Consider the following 21,186-nt stretch of genomic DNA (forward strand, 5'->3'; position numbering starts at 1 on the left):
AAACCTATACAACTGACTCTTTTGTTAGATTTTAATTACAGTATGAGAAAACCATACGTGAAAGCATCAAAACAATTTTTATGTAATTAACTGTAAAATGGCCATGACATATTCAGGCAAAGTTAAAAGTACTATTTAATTTGAAAGAAAGGAAATAGTGAGCATTTACAGCAAAAAAAAGAAAAGAAAAAAAAAAGTAAATTCATGACAGCCTGACAGTGCTGTCTGCTGTGAACAGGGAGATAAGATGAGCTGAGCCCACTCGGTCCCCAGCAGCTACAGATGCACCAGGGTGCGATGTACAGTCAGGGCACAGACTCTCTGCACATACAGGCCACAATCTGCAGAGTACACTCAGGATGGCCTATGCTTCTCAGCGGAGACAGAGAACTGTCTTTTGGTTGCCAGAAAGTTTTTCAACCTCAATTTTCTGTCCTCTGGGCCCCTCAGCTCAACTCTACCATCCACAATAAAACTGAATAGAGCTTGATTTACATAAGTTCAAGGATCTCTTTACCTAAGATTAAGAACAATTTATTATTAGTCTTTGCCACTAGCTATTCACTCATTCTTGCTTTAACAAAAGGGTTTCCTCTGTTTTCCCAAACACAAGATGTGAAGGGCAAAATTAGTTTTCTAAAAATTCTGAAGGCTATATTGGGTTGGCCAGTGGGTTTTGCCACAAGATCTTACGGGGAAAACGGGAAAACAAAACCACCACCAACAACAAAAGACTTGAAAGAACTTTTTGGCCAATCCAACGCTTCACACAGAGACTACTGTAAAGAAGCTATGTAAGCCAGCCTTCAGTGATCAGTATGGCTTACGTACCCCTCTAGGTACAATGTACAATCACCGAGTCATTTTACCCTGTTTATATTTAAGCCTGACCCATTAGCCAACTGTCATTTTAACTAATGGAACCAAGTGAAGTTTTACTATGGAACAACCTGAGATGGTGAAAGCATCTGTCGAGTGTGGCAACAGAAAATACCAAAATAGGAACAACTGCTTTGCACAAAGCACCTTCATTCACACAGACGCTAGAACAGCAGGAAGAATTTTGCTGGGCCCACCTTTCACTACAGCAAAATTTTCAGTTTTATTGTAGTACTCTCTTGCCTGGAAAATCCCATGGACGGAGGAGTCTGGCAGGCTGCAGTCCATGGGGTCTCGAAGAGTCGGACACGACTGAGAGACTTCCCTTTCACTTTTCACTTTCATGCATTGGAGAAGGAAATGGCAACCCACTCCAGTGTTCTTTCCTGGAGAATCCCAGGGACGGGGGAGCCTGATGGGCTGCCGTCTATGGGGTCGCACAGAGTCGGACACGACTGAAGTGACTTAGCTTAGCTTAGTAGTGCTTATTTTCCATGACTTTAAATTATTCAGAAACTAAGTTTAATTCATATAACTTTTTATCCAAATATTTTTCACAGAATGATTAACAAGGAGTTTTCAAAAAATTTTACTAAAACTTTTTATAGAAAACATTAAGAACTATGAGTTTCAACTTTCTAGTGGTTCTCAGAAAATTATAAGTATCTCTTTGTTTACATTATTCAGAGTCATATAAATGATGTTTAGAAGGTAAGAGTAACCAAGTTCCCCTGGAGGCCTACACCCTAGCGAGCTCATAGCTCCCAACCTCACAGCAAACACTCCTTTTTCTATCTAAACTAGCATTTCCATTTCTATCCTGCTTAGAGGCCCAGTATGCATCTTTACTCCCTCACTATTCAAATTTAACAAATGTCATTCAAATATATTAGAGGCCCTGTGCTAAGTGCTACAGATAAAGACATAAATTATGAAAAAGCATGTATGAGATTTCTTGTACTAGTGGGGAAGAAAAAAAAAGAAAGATATTTTTAAGAATATGGAAGATCCCCTGGAGGAGGAAATGACAACCTACTCCACTATCCTTGCCTGAGAAGTCCCATGAACAGAGCAGCCTGGTAGGCTACAGTCCATGGGGTTACAAAGAGTTGGATACAACTTATAGACTAAAACAACAAATGCATAAATATATATAGGTATGAAATCACACATCAAGTTATGGATAATTTAGCAAGTGAGAAATTAATTGGAAGGAAAAAAATATTAGAAAGATGATACTTATCCTCAGTCTTCAGGAATGAACAGGAATCTACTAGATGAAATGGCCAAGAGTGAGGGGACTTCCTTGGTGATCCAGTGGTTGAGACCTCCCTTTCCAACGCAGGGGATGTGGGTTGGATCCCTGGTTGGGGAGCTAACATCCCATATGTCTCAACGCCAAAAACCCAAAACTTAAAACAGAAGCAATACTGCAACAACTCAATAAAGACTCAACAAACAAACAAACAAACAAACAAACCAAACCCCAAAGAGTCCATACTAGGAAGCGTGGACATGTATAAGGGTGGTGTGAAAATACAGGATCTACTCCAGAAGGATAAGTAGCTACTTCCCCTTGCAGCCAAATGCTATGGAACTTGCCCTCTAGCCATAAACAATGAGCCAAGTATATGAATCAACTATTTTCAGACATAAGAACAACAGGCAGTTAAGTCCATTATCCCTGAGGTGGGGGCACAAACAAGCTGAGCTCTATGCTAAGTTTATAGCTCAGTTGGTAAAGAATCCGCCTGCAATGTGGGAGACCTGGATTGGGAAGATCCCCTGGAGAAGGGATAGGCTACCCACTCTAGTATTCTGGCCTAGAGAATTCTATGGACTGTATAGTCCATGGGGTCACAAAGAGTTGGACACGACTGAGCTACTTTCATTTCACTTCCTACTTGGAGGTAATCTATGGAATGTGGTATAGGGAAAGGGAGGAACCCAAGCAGAATATGGCAGGCAGCCTTGCTAAACTGAGAAGGTAGGGAGCTGGGCAAGGCTAAGGCAGCTGGATCTCATAAGCAGACTACCAGGGAGGAGGGTTCTACACAGAGAGAGATCTGTAGACATCTATTCAGTCATATCCCAGAGTCTTAGATAAGATACTTATATGCACATTCACTGGGTAAAACTGTGAGGTCAGGCAAGAAACTGCCAGGAAATCATAAGCTGAACAATTCTTAGCATTCACAGAGGATATTTGAATGTTGCCCATTTTGAGTAGAAAAACCATGCCAAGCACCTGGGGCATTCAGCAGACCCCCCAGGATGCCATATTATAGTCTTATTAAAGGCTAAAGTACTCCTAGACCTGCACTAATAAGGCTGATCCACAAGTAATTTAACTGCCTGCCAAAATAAACACCACCATTCTTTTAGTGGAAGATCATAAAATCCACCCAAGCACTATGCCATTCTAAACGTCTGGCATCCTTCCAAAAATTACTAGACATCTGAAAATGCCACAACTTACAACTAGCAGGAAAATAAAAACAGATCCAGAGACGATGGAATTGCTAGGTAAGGACTTTAAAACAGGTATTATAAATACACCCAGGGATTTAAAGTAAAATATGAACATAACAAGGAGATAGAAAGTATGAAAAGAACCAAATGGAACTGCTAGAGATTTAAACAAAAACAAAAACCCTTACAGTGATTTCACCCAGCTTTAGAGAAGATCAGACCCTACAGAAGAACCAGCAAATCTGGAGACAGAAATGGAAGCCATCCGTCTAAAGTATGGGTGGTGGGTGGAGAAAATAATAAACAAGACCTAGGGATCTGAGTTATGAGAAACCTAGACAGAATATTAAAGAGCATTACTTTGCAGACAAAGGTCTATGTAGTCAAAGCTATGGTTTTTCCAGTAGTCATGTGCAGATGTGAGAGTTGGACCACAAAGAACGCTGAGCACCAAGGAATTGATGCTTTCGCACTGTGGCGCTGGAGAAGACTCTTGGGAGTCCCTTGGACTGCAAGGAGATTAACCCAGTCAATCCTAAAGGAAATCAATAACAAAGGGATTTGAGTGACAATATGGAAGTTTGTGCTTAGTCACTCAGTCGTGTCTGACGCTTTGCGACCTCCCATGGACTGTAGCCTGCCAGGTACCTCTGTCCATGGGGCTTCTCCAGGCAAGAATACTGGAGTGGGGTGCCATGCCCTCCTCCAGGAGATCTTCTGAACCCAGGGATCAAACAGTTTAACACACTGTAATTGAACGAACAAGATAAGTGGGGGCAGAAAAATATCTCTTAAAAATAATGGCTGAAAAATGCCCAAATCTGTTAAAAACTAAAAGATCCACATAGCTCAATAAACCCCAAGCAAGATAAACAAAGAAAATCAAGGCACATTTTGCACAAATTGCTAAGAACCAGTGTGAAAGAGAAAAATCTTTAAAAAGGCACATGTACAGGGGAATTAAGAATTAACACTGACTTCATCATAAGCAATGTAAGGCAGGTGACGGTAGGTACAATGACATCTTAAAGAACTGAGAAAAAAGTGTGCCCGGAATGGAAGGTGAGGTTGGAGAAGTGCTAGCAGTAGATGAGATAGAAGTCAGACAGAAAAGCATGGGATGTGGTCCAAACAACCTGAAAAGTCCTGAGCAAGGCAATGATGGCTAGTATATAATGCTAAATGTCTCCTCCAAGGGCACTCCTGAGCCTCTCCCTTGCACAGCTCATGGCTAAAGGCTTTGGACTCACACACTCTTGTGCTAAATCTTGGCTCTACTACTTGTTATGTGATCTTAGGCTGAATTATTATTCTGATATTTTTCTCACATATAAAATCTTGTTCTAAAATTTGTAAATAAATCCAGTTGCAGCATTCAAAATCAGTATACTGAAGTCAATGTGTTCCTTTTATATAATAACAATGAACTATCAGAAAGAGAAATCAACAAAACAATCCCACTTTCAGTAACATCAAAAAGAATAATTCTTAGGATTATTTTTAACCAAGAAATCAAACATCTGTACATGGAAAATTAAGACGCTGGTGAAAAAAACTAAAGAAGACACAAATAAATGGAAGGATAGTCTATTCATGATCTGGAAGAATTAATATTAAATATCTATGCTGCCCAAAATGATCTACAGATTCAATGCAATTCCTATCAAAATTTCACTGGCATTTTTCAAACAGAAAAAAACAATCCCAAAATTTGTGTGGAACCACAAGACTCCAAAAAGCCAAAACAATCTTGAGAAAGAACAAATCTGGAGGCATCTTCCCAGTTTCAAAATGTATTACAAAACTACAGTAATCAAAACAGTATGGTATTGGCACAGAAATAGATATAGAGATCAATGGAACAGAACAGAGTGCCAAGAAATAAAAATATCCACATATAACTTTATTTATGATGAAGGAGCCGAGAGTACAAAACAGGGAAAGAACAGTCTCTTCAATGAGTGGTGTTTGGAAAACTCAATATTCACATGCAAATGAATGAATCTTACACATACAAAAAGTCAACTCAAAAAGGATCAAAGACTTGAATGTAAGACCTGAAACCATAAAACTCCTAAACATTGGGAGGTCAGTTCAGTTCAGTCGCTCAGTCGTGTCCGACTCTGTGACCCCATGAATCGCAGCACGCCAGGCCTCCCTGTCCATCACCAACTCCCGGAGTTCACTCAGACTCATGTCCATCGAGTCCGTGATGCCATCCAGCCATCTCATCAAATGTCATCCCCTTCTCCTCCTGCCCTCAATCCCCCCCAGCATCAAAGTCTTTTCCAACAAGTCAATTCTTCTCATGAGGTGGCCAAAGTACTGGAGTTTCAGCTTTAGCATCATTCCTTCCAAAGAAATCCCAGGGCTGATCTCCTTCAGAATGGACTGGTTGGATCTCCTTGCAGTCCAAGGCACTCTCAAGAGTCTTCTCCAGCACCACAGTTCAAAAGCATCAGTTCTTCGGCGCTCAGCCTTCTTCACAGTCCAACTCTCGCATCCATACATGACCACTGGAAAAACCATAGCCTTGACTAGATGGACCTTAAGTTCCTTAAAATCAGTCTTGGCAATGATATTTTTGGATTTGACAACAAAATCAAAAATAAACAACTGGGACGACATCAAATTAGAAAGCTTCTGCAAAGCTTAGAAAATAATCACATAATGAAAAGGCAACTATGAAGTGGGAGAAAATATTTGCAAATCATATATCTGATAAGGGGTTAGTATCCAAAATATATAAAGATCTCATACGACTGAACAGCAAAAAACCAAATACTCCAATTTTTAAGAAATTGGCAGAGGAACAACTGACATGCTCACAAAGAAGATGTACAAATGGCCAACAGACACATGCAAAGGTCCGCAACATCACTGACGGCTGGGGAAATGCAGATCGAGACCACAGTGAACTATCAGCTCACACCTGTTAAGATGACTATCATCAAAAAGAGACAACAAGTGTTGGCAAGGATGTGGAAGAAAGCAAGCCCTTGTGCACTGCTGATGGGAGCATAAATTGGTGCAGCCACTCTGGAAAACAGTATGAAGGTTCCTCCAAAAATTACAAGTAGGACTGCCATGTGATCCAGCAATTCCACTTTTGGGTATGCATCCAAAAAGAAATGAAATGCATCCAAAAGAAATGAAAGCAGGAACTCAAAGAGATATCTACACTCCCGTGCCTTATTGACAATAGCCAAGATACAGAAACAACCTAAGCGTCTGTCAAGACATGAATGGATAAAGAAGATGCAGTGTATATACAATGGACTATTATTCAGCCGTGAGAAAGACAAACATTCTACATTGGCAACAATGTGGATGGGATTTGGGGCATTATGCTCAGTGAAACAAGTCACACAGAGAAGGACAGATACTGTATATCACTTATATGTGAAATCTAAAAAAGTCAAACTCACGAAACAGAGATTAGAATGGTGGTTACCAGGGACTAGGGGAGCTGTTGGTCAGAGTATAAACTTCTAGTTAGAAGGTAGGTTCTGGGGATCTAATGTAACTATAATTGTTATAGTTAATAATATTGTATTATATACCTAAAAGTTGTTAAGAGAATAGATCTTAAATGTTTCTCACCACAAAAAAGAAATAGTAATTATGTGATGCAGGTGTTAGCTAATGCTCTAACACTGCAAGATACAAGTATATCAAAACACTGCAGACCTCAAACTTACAACATGTTTTATCTCAATCAAATCTTGTAAAGCTGGAGAAAATTTAAAAAACTATCTCTTTCACTAAACATCTTTTGGAGTGAAGGGGTTATGCTGTTTTCACTTTCCTATTACCAGCACCCGTTAGTGTCCAGTGCACAGGGCTAGTGGAATGAGTAATACAGTAATCATAAACCTGTTTCCACAGCAACAATACCTCAGTGTCTAAAGTCTAATTCTAAGACTTCCTCTTCAAGCAAAATGCGTAACACACAAAATTCTGGCTGAACCATATGGTTTTGTGGTTCTAGAATCATGACCACGAAAGCAACAGAAGCCATCAAGGGTCTAAGCAAGGGAACAGTATCCCCACATCTACGTGCTGGTTACCTGCCCAGTGGGAGCCTGAGGGACGCTTCAGGATTGAAGCCAGGGGGATCAGCTCAGCAGCTACAGGGAACGTCCACAGAAGAGGCAGTGAGGACCCAACCCAGGGGAAGAACAGCATGCACAAAGGAGCAGGCACCAGCAGGGGAGAGGGTTAAGTGGAAGCCTTGGTGATTCATTACACAAGCGCATTAGAGGAGATAAAGCAATCAAGAACAGAGCCAAGGTTTACATTTGAGTGATGAAATAAACAGGGACATCAATGGAAACGGGGAACAAAACAGGCATTAGAAGCACAGCAATGTGGGGGTGCACACACACGGATCCTGCACTGGCACAATGTGCAGGTGGATTAAGGGGTACGCACCAGGTAGCTGGAGCTGAGGGAACGGTCTCATGTTGGAGACAAAGATTTGGAAACACCCAGCATGTAAATAACAGCTGAAGCCACAGAGTTATCATCCAGGGTAAATGCGCAGGTCATAAACCTTGACAAGAGTAAGACTAACCAACTGTGGGGAGCACTTTTATAGTAGAAAAAGGGGGAAAGGCTCTAAGATTTAAAAAAAAAAAAAAAGAGCCATGACAGCTAAGGAAGAACATACTTTCAAGTGAAGACGGTATAACATCGAGTGTTTAAAGAGCGTAAGAAGCAGAATGAACACTTAAATGAGGAGATCGATTCCCGCAAACAGGGCTGATGACCTCATGCAAGTTTCAGAGGAGCAGGTGGCATCAGATTGAAAAGTGATGGAGTATTGGCAGCCAAACAAATGGATGGTTCAGTGAAGTAGAACAGAACTGACTAGAAGGTGAGGAAAGCTGTACATTCAGAAGAGAAGGGCAGGACAATAGTTCAAGAGAGTCCAAGCTGAAAACCAGGAATTTTAGGAGAGAAGTGACTGAATCATTGGAAGAGGGATGGAAAAGAGTCACTTGAGGGGGGAGGGACTCTCAGGGAGGTTAGAAAAGTGAGTAAAACACACAACAAAGGTCCTGGAAAAGGCAGGAAGAGGATTAAAGAGCAGAAGTCAAAGTTTTAACCTTGGCGTTACGGAATGGACTCTCTTCCTGGGCACAGAGGACAGGCGGTGAGAGTGTAGAGTGGGTGATGCTGAGCCGTGCACGTCTGATGGCCTTTACCTTCTCAGTAAAGGAAGAGAAGGCTTGCTATCTAACAAGTGGGAATTGGGTGGCAGCACATGTGATCAAGGATTTCATAAGCTCCTGTCCTCCTGCTGGGGATGTTAAAAGATGGGGATGAGAGATTAGGTAAAGAATTACAGAACTACACCAAGAGCCCAGCTGAGGCTGGAACTCTTCCTCGCGTAATAAGCAGATGGAAGGCTATGCAAATGCTCCCAAGAATGGGCAGGAGGAGGGACAACAGCTTAGGCCCTGTGTTTTAAACCGGCAGAATGGATTGCAGAGGAAGAGCAAGAAGAAGAAAAGCACAATATGAGGCACTGGTGAGGGATCAGCTGCAGGAGCTACCCCAGAAGTGAAGGGAATGTAAGGGACGTGAAGGCAGGAGATGATGGAGGACCAAGGGGGGACGGGAGGGAAGGTCAAGAGCAGGTTCTATGAGATCGGGAGAGAGACAAGAGGATGATCAGAGCATCACATTTCAGACAGTCCCTTACGGATCAATTTCCAATTCTAACCAACCCTCTCCAGAGCAAACTGAAGACCGGAAACCTCTAAACCAAGGTTTTTTGAAAATGAAAAACAACTTCATTGAGATATAATCCACACAGACTACACTTCTTAACCATTCAAGCATTTGTGGCTATTTCTATTACAATGAAAAATTCACAGTGGAAAACATGTTCATGCTTTTTGTTGTTCACATTTTAACTTTTTTTCTTTGAAAGGATTCCTACAAGTGAAATTATTGAATTAAAGAAATATATAAACACAATGCTCTTGAATTATATTATCAAGAGGATGACACTATTTTAGACTTTTTTAGAAGCCATCCAGACTTCTCCCTCTATAAACTTATTTATGTTTAAAAGTTTATAGAGGGAGAAGTATTGCTTTACAGAGTTTTGCTGTTTTCTGTCAAACCTCAACATGAATCAGCCATAGGTATATATATCCCTTCCCTTTTGAAACTCCCTTCCATCTCCCTCCCCATCCCACCCCCTAGGTTGATACAGATACCTATTTTATACACAGTACTGTATTTATGTCAATCCCAATCTCCCAGTTCCGCCCACTCCATTCTTTCCCCCCTGGAGTCCATCTGTTTGTTCTCTTTGTCTGACAGGATTTCTTAAGAAGAAAAAATTGTCCTTCATGTTCCAAAGCTGTTTTCTCTGCTGTCCCACCTACTTACCCAAACTGAAAGCACAGTATGAATCCCAACAATTATTTCTGAAGGAAGGACTATTAACTTAGACCATATGAACATATAAGAAATTATATCAAATGCCTTTTCTTTTAATATTGTACCAGTTACCTCCTTAAGAAGGCCTCTAATAAGAACATAAGAGAACTTTATTTTCAAAAGAATTTCACTAAAGAATGAAGGTCTGGGATATGTCAATAAATACACGAAAAAGTTTTGGAAAATCTTCAGATTTCCAGAGAACCAGGGCTTGCCAGGTTATCACAGATGAGTGGCATGTATAAAGGAGTGTGGGCTACAAACAAACTCAGTGAGGAGGACAATACTTACTATTCCAGAACTAAGATCATCTCCGATGGTGTCTCGTAGACTTCGTGTAAATTAATGACCCATGGATTGTCCTGGGCTAGCTCGAGTACAGCGACTTCATGAACTATTTCCATCCGACAATCTTGGCCTTTTCTTCTTTTTCTCATGAACTTTGCGGCAAATTCTTTTCCAGAATCTTTCTTTATGCATTTCCTCACCACTGCAAATTTCCCCCTAGAATTAAGCAAAACAACAGTCACTGTTAAAGCTGACTTTTCAGAGGTGATTTTTAATGAAATTTCCAAACAGTCATCAGTGTATATTTAAATTTAGGTCATATGCAAACACTCAAGTAGCAATATAACTTGGGAAACACCTCTCTATAGATAAAATGTAATGGAAAATCTGTAGATTCATTCTTCTAAATAGAGGATAACCAAATATTTAAGCCAATATTTCTTTGCAGCTTTACATATATATATATAACTTAATTTTTACACATTTATACATAAAGTACTTTGAATCTTAAAGAAACTGGTTATTAAAATTCCTGAAATAATGGATTTCACTGTCACTAATTGACTCTAAAAAGGCCCAATCACCTTCCAAAGTTATTTAAAGGTAGGGATCTCATTTGTATGACATCATTTCAACTACAGCATCAGCTGGAAATGTCTAGCTTTTCTATAAAGACAGATATAACAACCTTCTTTGATACACTCTACTGCCATGTTATTACACTAATAAGTCACACAGGGGATCAGCACAGCATATTGATTATGGAATAAGGTCTGGAATTAGATTTGGGCATGAATTCCAAAGAATGGCTCCATCCACTCACTCAATGGATAACCTTGGGCAATTTAAGCTCTAACTTAGGGGAAAAAAAAATCTCATTTTCTTAATCTATAAAGGAGAACACCAACAGGATCTATTTCCCAGGGTTGTTGTGAGAATTAAAGAATACATGTCAACTGCTTAGCATGGTACTTGCCACATACTCAATAAAATATTATGTAGCAAACAAATCACTGAGCTGTAATAATTATCACCCATAAACATCCAATACTCAAGCTGGAAGGCAACTTAGAAATCAAAGTTCTTTTTTTTTTTTAATCCACCGCCAAAGCCAAAGCCAGTGTCTTTCTTTCAAACTGTGAGGCAGTCTTTTCCTCTCGTGGGCACACATTATTTTAGTAAGGTTTTCATTACAAGCCTAAACCTGGCTTCAAGAGAAGGACTGGTGTCCATATCTTTTGCTGAGTGATACAGAAGGACCAACCTGACAGTCTATCAGGTACTGGGCACAGCTGACGTGATCTGTTAATTGCTACTCCCTTTTCCAATTTTCAATCATTGCTCATCCCCTTAGGGTCTTTGCTGGTAAAATGCGTCAACCAAATCTGATGCAACTGCTCCAAGTATAAGCTCAAAGAGCTTCATGATTATTATTTTGCTGAGGTTGGCCCAATACAAATTAATATGCCTTTTGAAAAAAACTTGACAGGTTTTTCATATTTCATAAATAAAACCTTCTCCTCTTGGATTCTTTCAAGCCAGGGTCTTGATACTATGTTTTAGAAATATACTTTAAAAAATTTCAACGCAAGGCTTTAATTTGCTGTTAAATTCTACTTTCTAGGTTTGGCCCAGCATTCTAGACTACCAATGTTATTTTGAGGACTGATCCTTCCTTCTTTGCTACTGTTAACCACAAATATGATGTGCATCCCCTCTGAATTTCTGTTACCATCAGCAATAAAAATGTTACATGAAAAATCCTTAGGCACAGCCCTACAGCTGATCAATTAGGTGGCAATCTACCTAACAGCACCCTAATTTAGAACAAGGCTCTCTGTGCTCAACAGGAATGTGAGATGACACACTTCTTCAGGTCACTAGAAAGATTCAACAATAAACTACGCATCACAGGCTAATGCCTCTTTTTCTTTGGCCCCACAAAATCATTAGGCTAATAACATCTCCATTGAGTTTTAAAAGGTTCCTAATGATCTTTGGATTTCTTTAAGGAAGAGGAAAAAAAATCATTAATCATTTGATTTTTTTTTATACCTATATTTCTGAAGTTTCAAAAGAGGAAAAAGAGAAAGTCTAATTTGTAAAAAACTGACCAACCTATAACTGACAACAAACATGTTGCTATTAAATTAGAAATGCATGGGTTGAACTGCTCTCAAAGAACTCCCACAGCAAACACATAGGTATCTACTGTTACCACACCTAACACTCTAGGCAATACAGTCCTGTGTAAAATTATAGTAAAATACTGCTGCTCACATACCTGTCCTGAATGTACTGCTATATTTCCGAAGACCAACCGAAGACGCAACAGATGAATGGATCCCTAAACTATAAGCTCTGGGAACCCTTGTTATAAAAGAGCCATTGCTTAATTCAGAGGCCAGAAGCAACCAGAGGAGAGACCTATACTTACCCTGGGTCTCCCGCTAGGCATCCATTTCTTTGGGTCCCCACAGTAGTTCGCACACCAATCACTAATCTTGACACCACCCTTGTTTATGAGGAAGCATTCAGCTGTAGGTTTACCCTTTCTCTCCCCCATATCATGCACTATCCTGGGAGTCAGCCAACCTTTCTGTAAAGGGCCAGATAGCAAATACTTTCGGTTTTGCTGGCCAGCTGATTTGATCACTACCATTCAAGTCTGCTGTACTGTGAAAGCAGCTGCAGACAACAGGTCAATGAATAGGGGAGGCAGGGTTCTAAAAAAACAAAAAAACAAAACACAACTTTACCAGCACTGAAATGTGAATTTCGCATAGTTTCCATGTCATTAAATGACTCTTTTGACTTTTCAGTCATTTAAAAATATAAAGATCATTCTATATAGCTAGTGAGCCTCATCAAAACAGGCAGCCAGCAGTGGGTGACCAACTTGTGCCCTAATCCACGCTGAAGAAAATTCTTCCACCGATCTGATACTGCACCCCACTGAAGCAGATAGCAGGACAGCAGATCCCAGGAAACCGGCCCTGCATCCTCTCAGGATGACTGGGGCGATGGAGGGGAACCCTCAAAACCACTCAGGAAGTCAGAAGATGAAGCCAGGTTCCGGCAACTGTTCTTTCTCTAGAGCCACCAGGCACACGTAAGTGTGAGACTCAGTCTTCAAGGTGCGGGGGTCGAGTGAACACACTAAGAATTATTCACGGTTTCCCTAAATTCCACACCCTGCAGTGCTCTGGTAGGCCTGCTTTACCGCAACTTCATGGTAAAAACTGTGATTGTATCTCAACCCTTTAAGTTACTGAGGCCTCTCCAAAGCACGAAATAAATGATGTTTCTCTGACTCTCGGGGCCACAGTTATATGCAGGGACTTGAGGCTGATGAGGTTCAAAGGATGTAAGATGTCTGTTTCACGTTTACTTCCTTAGCTGCTTAGCCAAAATTCTTCCTAGATTATCAGGATGTTTCAGTTTCCGGAGCTCTTCACCCATTTCACAAACATCTATAGTTCACTATTACACACTAAACTGAAAACTCTGATTTTCATTAATCATTTGGCGGGGGGTGGAGGGGGTGGGAGGGGGGGGTGGGGATGGCGGGGGGAGATATTAGGAATGAGTATGTTTCAAAATAACAATGATAACACACTCTAGGGTAGTAAGACAGGAAGGATAAACAAAGATAACTACAGGAAGAGACATTTGAGTCAGACCCACCAGTCTAAGCTTCCTCAGAACAAGGACTGGGTTTTTACTGATCTCTGTATTACCAGTGCGCAACTGGAAAAGCTTAGGAAGGCTCAGTGAACATAGGTAGGTAGATTTAGGTATGACAGGCTAAGTAGCTGGTGCTTCATTTCTCAAGGTAAGAATGGGCACCTATGAGACTTTTACCTTAGTGAAAGTTTTAAAAAGCTAAGATAAATGTTTTAAAAAGCTAATTCTGAGTGTATTGCCAAGTGTTAACTGGAAACTAGGGAAGCCAAGAAAATAGCTCAAAGTAAGGGGTCTGAACTAAAGTAGCACAGCAGAGGCTGGGAAGAGAGGAAGTATTTACAAGGCATTCAAGGTCAAGACAGACTGAGCCTGGGCAGAGGGAAAGGCGGAAGAGGACTTGGAGATCTCTGTCCTGGGTCCTGGGTGATGTGGTACCACCCACTGAGCGGAAAAATCAGAATGGTAACAGATGTGCAGAGGGTGGAGGGAGAGGAGTATGTGTTAGGCTTCGGATGGGAGACGTTTGAGGTGCCTTTCTCTGCAAAGAGAATTTTATTTACTAATACATGGATTCCAAATATAACCAGTTTTGGGCTACCACACATTAGATGAACACACATTAGAATACAGAAGGCTCAGGCAAAGATAAAAAATTGGAAGTGCTGATTTGAGTGTATATAGAGGAAGAAAAATAAAAGTGAGTTCCAAGGTTCTAGGTTTGATTCTAGATTACAGTAAAGGGCTTTGTTTCCACGTGTATCCTATTATTTAAGTTCTTCCAACATGTTACAATTTGTTGGCTATGCCTGTCTTCCTGGCCCTACTATGAGTTGCAGAGACCTGGCCTCTTCATCTTTGCATCTCCATGTTTAGTGCCTGGCCTATGGCAGGTGCACAAATACAACACCAGATAACACCCTAGATACATACACTGTTCTTGTTATTTTGCTAAATAGAAGTTCTATTTAGCAAACTCAGCCTCATAAGGTTTAATATTTTAGCCACATAGGGCTACCTGCTGTTCTCTCTTTCACTGAATTTTTCTGCACTGTGCTTGTTTTATTGCCAATGGCTGGAGTGTCTTGCATTGCTACTGCTACTGAAATTCCATCCGTTCTTTCAGGCTCAGCTCAAATGTTGTTTTCCCCACAAGATTTTCCCATGTGGCATGTCACTTTGCCCATAAAAGGAGTAGTGACTGATTTGTTAGATTTGGGAACACTTTCCAGAGCCTACCAAAGAGCCTTGTGTGCTCAACATGCCAAGTCCAATATTTGCTTAATAGCACTGGGGTACAGCCTTAGGCGCAAAGAAGTTCTGTTCAACAATGACCTAGATCAGATCTGTTTTCCTTACCTCTGAAAGAACTAAAACCAAACCATCTGCTGATCCTAAGTGTAAAAATCAGCGAGTCCATCAGATCAGTCAGCATGAGTGACAAGAACAGCTAGAGCCAAAAGCCAGATTTGGTTTGAAATTTGGGCAGTTTGTTCCACTTTTCTGAGTCTTAAGATTCCTCACCTACAAAATGGGGTTGATGGCACTAACCCTGTAAGGTAGTGAAGACGAAAGAAAATGACATTTCCAAAGTGGCCATTCAGGAAATGCTCTGCAATCAGGAACAGCAGCTATTTTTATTGTCTGGGGCAGTAATTTCAGATCTATGATAATTTATTAAAAAAATCATACAGAACTGAAGAGTTTTGGAGGCGACTTAAACTCTCTACTTGATGCATAAATTTACTATACAAATTGAGTTCCTCCTTCCTTTCCTGAACAGGCAAACCAATGATTATAGCTACCTAACTTTCTAATGCATTTGGTTCAATAATTGGCTTTTATAAAATTTTGTTAGGTTTGCAAAGTGGCAGAAATTCACTAAATCCTTAAGTTTATATATTTTTAAACTTTGATTTTATATTGGAAGGTTTATATATTTAAATTAAGTTTTTACTTTTAACATAAGCTCCAACTTTTCAAAATTAAAACAGCTGACCTAACGAAGCACGTGCCTTAGAGAAGGAGCCGTACTTCCTAGCAATGTCTGATGCTGAACCGCAAACACGGCTAGTTGTCTTTATCCATCCCAAAATATCAGATTACCTGAAACTGTAAATATCTTTCAAACTGATGATAAACTGCCAAGAAATCTTAATAGTTTTCCTAAAACAAGGCACAATTTTTACATGGATAGTATCATTTAACAAGGGTCTTTATTTCTAAAGAAATTATGACTTGCAGTCTACGCCTCTTGCTCAAGTAGTTGTAAGGTCCTCAACCCGAAGCCGTTACCTACAGACAGGAACCCAGGTAAAGGGCATCCACTTGCTGAAACACCTCCACCTGTGCATCCTCTTCAGCTTGCACATCCTCTTATTTCCTGATAAAAATCCTTCCTTGTTCCCATTACTCCCAACCGCTTTGAGGAGAATGAGATAGGATGTCCCTACCCACCATGAGGCCCAGCTGAGACAGGCTGGGATCTAGGACCCTTCACCTGAGTGCCTGCACCTGTACAAACATCTCCTCAAGCAACAGAATATAAAGGAACTATAAGGGACTCAAAAATAACTTCATGAGTGTGCAGGTGGGGTCAATTATGAACAATAAGCTAGAAAAAGGCCACAAACCGACAGCCATTTCTGAGGTGCTGGGAGAAAAAGCAGGGGCCTGCACACCAAGGGGGTGGGCGGACCACTGAAGCCCCCCTCTAGCCAAACCCACCCATCGACCCCTAACCTTACCCCATCCAAAGGACCAGCTTGCCGCACCCTTCCCCTCCCACCCAGGGGCATCAGCAAGGGCATCTGGTTCTTGTTTTCACTCCCGTGGGCTACAGCCCAAGTTCCAGAAAAGGCTCTCCCGGAATTCTCATCTGGCCTCTTATCAATTTCTATTGATTAAAGAGTCCAGGGACCCAGGTGGGTAACACAACCGGGGAGGGCCAACCACATGACACTGAAGCTTGGCAGTGCTTGCTCCAATTTGGAACCCATTAACATGTCCTCTTACAGAAACGATGGCAAATTGCTTTAGCCACAAGATAGACTACAGTGTTTTTGTTTTTGTTTTTTTTTGAGAAACATCTGCGGCATAATGGAAGTGATTGCAAGGAGTCCCAGCTCACTGTCTCTCATATGACTCAATCTACTGGTATCTTGATTTTTTCATCTGAAAAACAGGACTTCCCAAATCTGCTTGTGATAAGAAGTAAATGAGATAATGTATGTGAAAGCCCCTATAAAACTGTAAAGCCCCCATGTATGAAGTACCCATTTCAACAGAGAACTCGGATTTACTTATACCTTTTCTGCTCACAGGGAAATTCAACTATCAGTATGTAATAGTATAAAAAACAAGATATTCTTTTGGCTTTAAAAATATCTTTTTTCTTAAGATAAAATTTATGAATATATAAAAAAAGTCAAAGTTGAAGACTGGGCAAATCATTTGATGTGAAATTAGTGTAATTTAAAATTTCTAGAAAATTTCTAGATTTTTTCATTCCTACACTATCAATAAAAGCTCCATGGAAGTCAACTCTTTGAAAAAATTCTTGGAACCCAAGGTCATGGTTCCTGTACCTCGAATCATTACTGTGGTTTACACTGGCACATGTCCTGACTCAAAAGAAAGGTAACAAGCCTCAGGAATAACAAGTCAAGTTTCAAGCAATAAAAGAAAATTTTACATCATATATTTACCCACATTTAGGCTACTATGGACTCTGCTGGAGACATGAAAGAATGCAGTATTTCTTAAAATAATCAACATTACATCCTCTCATTAGTAGGGAATCAATACTGATCATTTAAAATGTCTTCTCCAAACAACCACTTCACTGAAAGCTTTATATTTCTATAAAATAACGGGAATGCCTGCAAAAACTTGATTTCTTTGAACAGTTAGCTCTTCACACCTCTTCAACATTTTCACTAAATGAAAGGCCAGAGAACAAAATGAATAGACCTTTGTTTTTCACACCACATCATTAAAGGATAACGAGTAATTTTAAAGTTCTACATCAGCATGAGATCAATTCCCTATATCAGACTCAACACCTAGGAAAAGAGGCTACTTTTCTTACTACTGAATTACACAAAAACACACTTCATTCTGTCAAAACTGCAACATTCAGGAAAATTGATAAACCTTAAACAGAAACTGCTTCTAATACAAAACAGAACTTTCACTTCCTGAGATGTCTAAACAGTTCCCTGGTCTTTTGCAATGAGATTTCCTACTTCTGCAACAGACAGAAACACATTTTGAGGTTGTGCAGGTTTTCCTGTTTTTGCGTTTTGGTTACATGTAAAACACCATTCACTTAGCTACCCAACGCATTACAGTTTCTCAATGCATGCCCTAAGTCAAGCGCAGCTTTTATGCTACAAATGTGCTGTTAATTTATTTAATTCTCTCAACAACTCTGAGGTAATCAGAGATTTGGTCACTCAGTCAAGTACATATAAAGTGAAGTAGCTCAGTCGTGTCTGACTCTGCGACCCCATGGACTGCAGCCCACCAGGCTCCTCCATCCATGGAATTTTCTAGGCAAGAATACTGGAGTGGGTTGCCATTTTCTTCTCCGGGGGATCTTCCCGACACAGAGATAGAACCCAGGTCTCCCTCACTGCGGATAAAGGCTTTACTGTCTGAGCTACCAGGGAATCCAGTAAGTAAAGAGCCAAGACTCAATCACAGACTGACTAACTGCTAAGTCCATGTTCTTAACCACTGTGTTACACTTCTCCGTGAAGAAAAGGGAACCAAAAAAAACCAAATACATTCATTTTCTTTTTCAGTTTTGGGCTCTTATATCAAGTACCTATCTAACTGTATTCTGTGCTTCTGGAGTTTTTGCTTATGTAAAGAAATTCATATAAGATATGTAAAAGATGTCATAACCTTCAAGAAAACGAACACAACTTTACAGACAAACTAATTTTATAATAGAGGTTAAAATGAAAGTTGATTTAACCTCCCTGGTTCCTGGAGGGATTGTCACAACACCTGGTAGGGAGCAAATCAATTGTTTTCCGATTAAATCATCTATTAGGAGCCTACAAGACAGTGCTTGCCACCTGAAGACATTTTTCAGTTGTGTAATGTGTTTTCCCTTCTGTGGAATGAAGCCAGACAACCAAACAATGGGGAGTCCTAGTTTTCCTTCCTCAAGAAATCAGTTACTTCAGAATGTCAGGAATTTTCACCAATTAGAATACCTAGATGAGTCAGGAGCTGTCTTCTTTTGTCATAGAGTGCACAAAGATCCAGTTAATTACCTAGCAGAGGGAAGTAAAGCTTGGCCCTGGAAGACGTTTTTCCTTTTCCCATGTGGAATAAATAAGACACTTTTAAGGTCAGTTTCTTTGCCAAAAAACGATTTCTAAAGGTTACCTTAATATTTGTAAGGCGGCTTGTTTTAACGTTGTAATCACTGTTATAAGACCTTTTTCCAAGACCCGCAAATGAAGGCTGTTATAACTGTCAGGCCCATTCCCCATTACAACATGGTGAGATTTTGCCAATGTGATAGATGTCTGCAACACCTGCTAACACTTCTCAAATGCTGTGTGCCAGGACCAGCGGTTTGATCTGTACAGGCCCTGCACCTTCTCGACACCCCCATGAGGGAGGTACTGTCACTATACTGATATTATGGGTGAGAAACGTGAAGCTGGGGAGGCTAAGTCACCGTCCAAAGGCACACAGAGCAAGCAGAGTGGGGATCTGAGCTCGGGTCTGACCCCAAAGCCAGTGCTTCTGACAATTTCTTCAAACTGTTCTCAGAGAAAAAGTCGGTTCCCAAACCTCTACTGTTCCCCCGTCGGTCAGCAGTAAAAAAGAAAGAAAGAAAAATCCGCCTGCACGGAGATGCTGGTTCAATCCCTGGTCGGGAAGATCCCCTGCAGAAGGAAATGGCAATACCCCACTCCACTTTTCTTGCCTGGGAAATCTCATGGACAAGAGGAGCCTGGTGGGCTACAGTCCATGGGGTCGAAAAAGAGTCGGACATGATTTACGACTAAACAACAAAACCTATCACTCTGTGACCCCTCTTCAACGTACAAGACGTAAAATATCCCAACAGCCTTCACCTTTTGCGATTTTAAAAACAGACCAAATTCTAAGCTCTCCCTACCCCTACAAAACAACAACGAGATGGGGAAGAAAAGGCAAGGGCTGTATCACGGCGTAGAAAGAGTCAGACAAGGGCCCAGAGTCCACAAATGAAACCGATCTGAACTTAAAAAAGCACACGGACCTAAATATTTCAGAACGCAAACAGCACAAACCCAAGAAATCGCAACTGAAGTCAGCAGAAAGCGGCTGACGGAAACTGGCCCAGGGCTGGTGCGAAAGAAGCTGTTACGCTCGGGGTTCTGCCCTCCTCTATCACAGCCAGAGAGAGAGAAGCAGGAACCCACAAGTTCGCAGGCAAAACCAAAGCTGACTCCACACCTGTGCTGACTTCAGACTCGCTGCCGCGGGGAAAGATTCGCAGCGTGGTTCCCACGCCACCTCGTTAAGTGTACAGGGGACCACAGAGGCTGAAATGCCCGCAGCAAAAAGAGGAAGGGGTCTAGCTTCTGGCGGCAGCCTTTCTCATGGCCGCTACCACGGCTTTGGGGGAAGCCGCGCGTGGACTCGTGGCCTGGGGGCCCCGCCGCCCTAATCGCCGCCCGCACCCACGTCTGTACCGGGTCCCGACGCGCTATCTGCCCTCGCGCCGGCCGGCCTCCCGCACTTATCTGCGCGCGCCCGCCGGCCTCACCTGCCCAACTCCCGGCCCGGGGTCAGGGTGTAGGCGTCCTGAAAGGGCTCGGTGCGCACAGCGGTGCGGATCTCCGTCAGCAGCCCGCGGGCCTGGGTCGGGGGCGGCGGCCGGCGCGGCGTGCCCAGACCCCCGCCAGCCCGACCCGAGCCGGAGGCGGCGGCCGGGGAAGAGCCGCCGCTGCCCGGCTTCTCGAGAGGAATCATGGCGCTCGGGCGTGCTTTTCTTGCCTGCCACCCGGCTCGCTCGGAGCTCCCGGCGGGTAACGGCCCCGCCTCCAGCTGCCCGAGCCGGCGCGAGGATGCCACCCGCTCTGCCCGGAGCTGCGCACAGACTGCGGCCGGTTGCCTCCAGGCCGCCTGGCCCCGCCCCACGTCCGGCCCCGCCTCTCCCCTGCCCCCCGGGGAGCTCCCGTGGGTTCCAGAGGGCCGCGTGCCTCGCGCGCGCCCTCTGCAGCTGAGGGGGAGAAGGTGCAGCCTGGCGGGGGGCCCGGCGGCCGGCCCCGACGATCTGCAGGCGACTCACAGCACCACCCTTCTGACTGGAGGACCCGCTGCGTCAGCCAGTTACGCACCTGCTAAGCATCTGAGTGTTGCAAATCTGAGCCCTACATTAATGAAAAT

General features: G+C 42.0%; 1 protein-coding gene across 1 annotated transcript in view; it reads right to left on the reverse strand.

Moving 5' to 3' along the window:
- Nucleotides 1–20,788, reverse strand: part of STK17A (serine/threonine kinase 17a) — a 37,974-nt gene extending 17,186 nt beyond the window's left edge. Inside the window, exons 1-2 of the mRNA XM_052638788.1 lie at nucleotides 20,564–20,788; nucleotides 10,102–10,314 (exon numbers count right to left, since the gene is read on the reverse strand). Coding sequence (XP_052494748.1) covers nucleotides 10,102–10,314; nucleotides 20,564–20,769 — 419 coding nt within the window. The 5' untranslated portion in view covers nucleotides 20,770–20,788. The remainder of the gene's footprint in view (nucleotides 1–10,101; nucleotides 10,315–20,563) is intronic.
- Nucleotides 20,789–21,186: the final 398 nt, after the last annotated feature.

This window comes from Budorcas taxicolor, chromosome 4 (genome assembly GCF_023091745.1).
Source record: "Budorcas taxicolor isolate Tak-1 chromosome 4, Takin1.1, whole genome shotgun sequence".
NCBI classification, from domain to species: Eukaryota; Metazoa; Chordata; class Mammalia; order Artiodactyla; family Bovidae; genus Budorcas; species Budorcas taxicolor.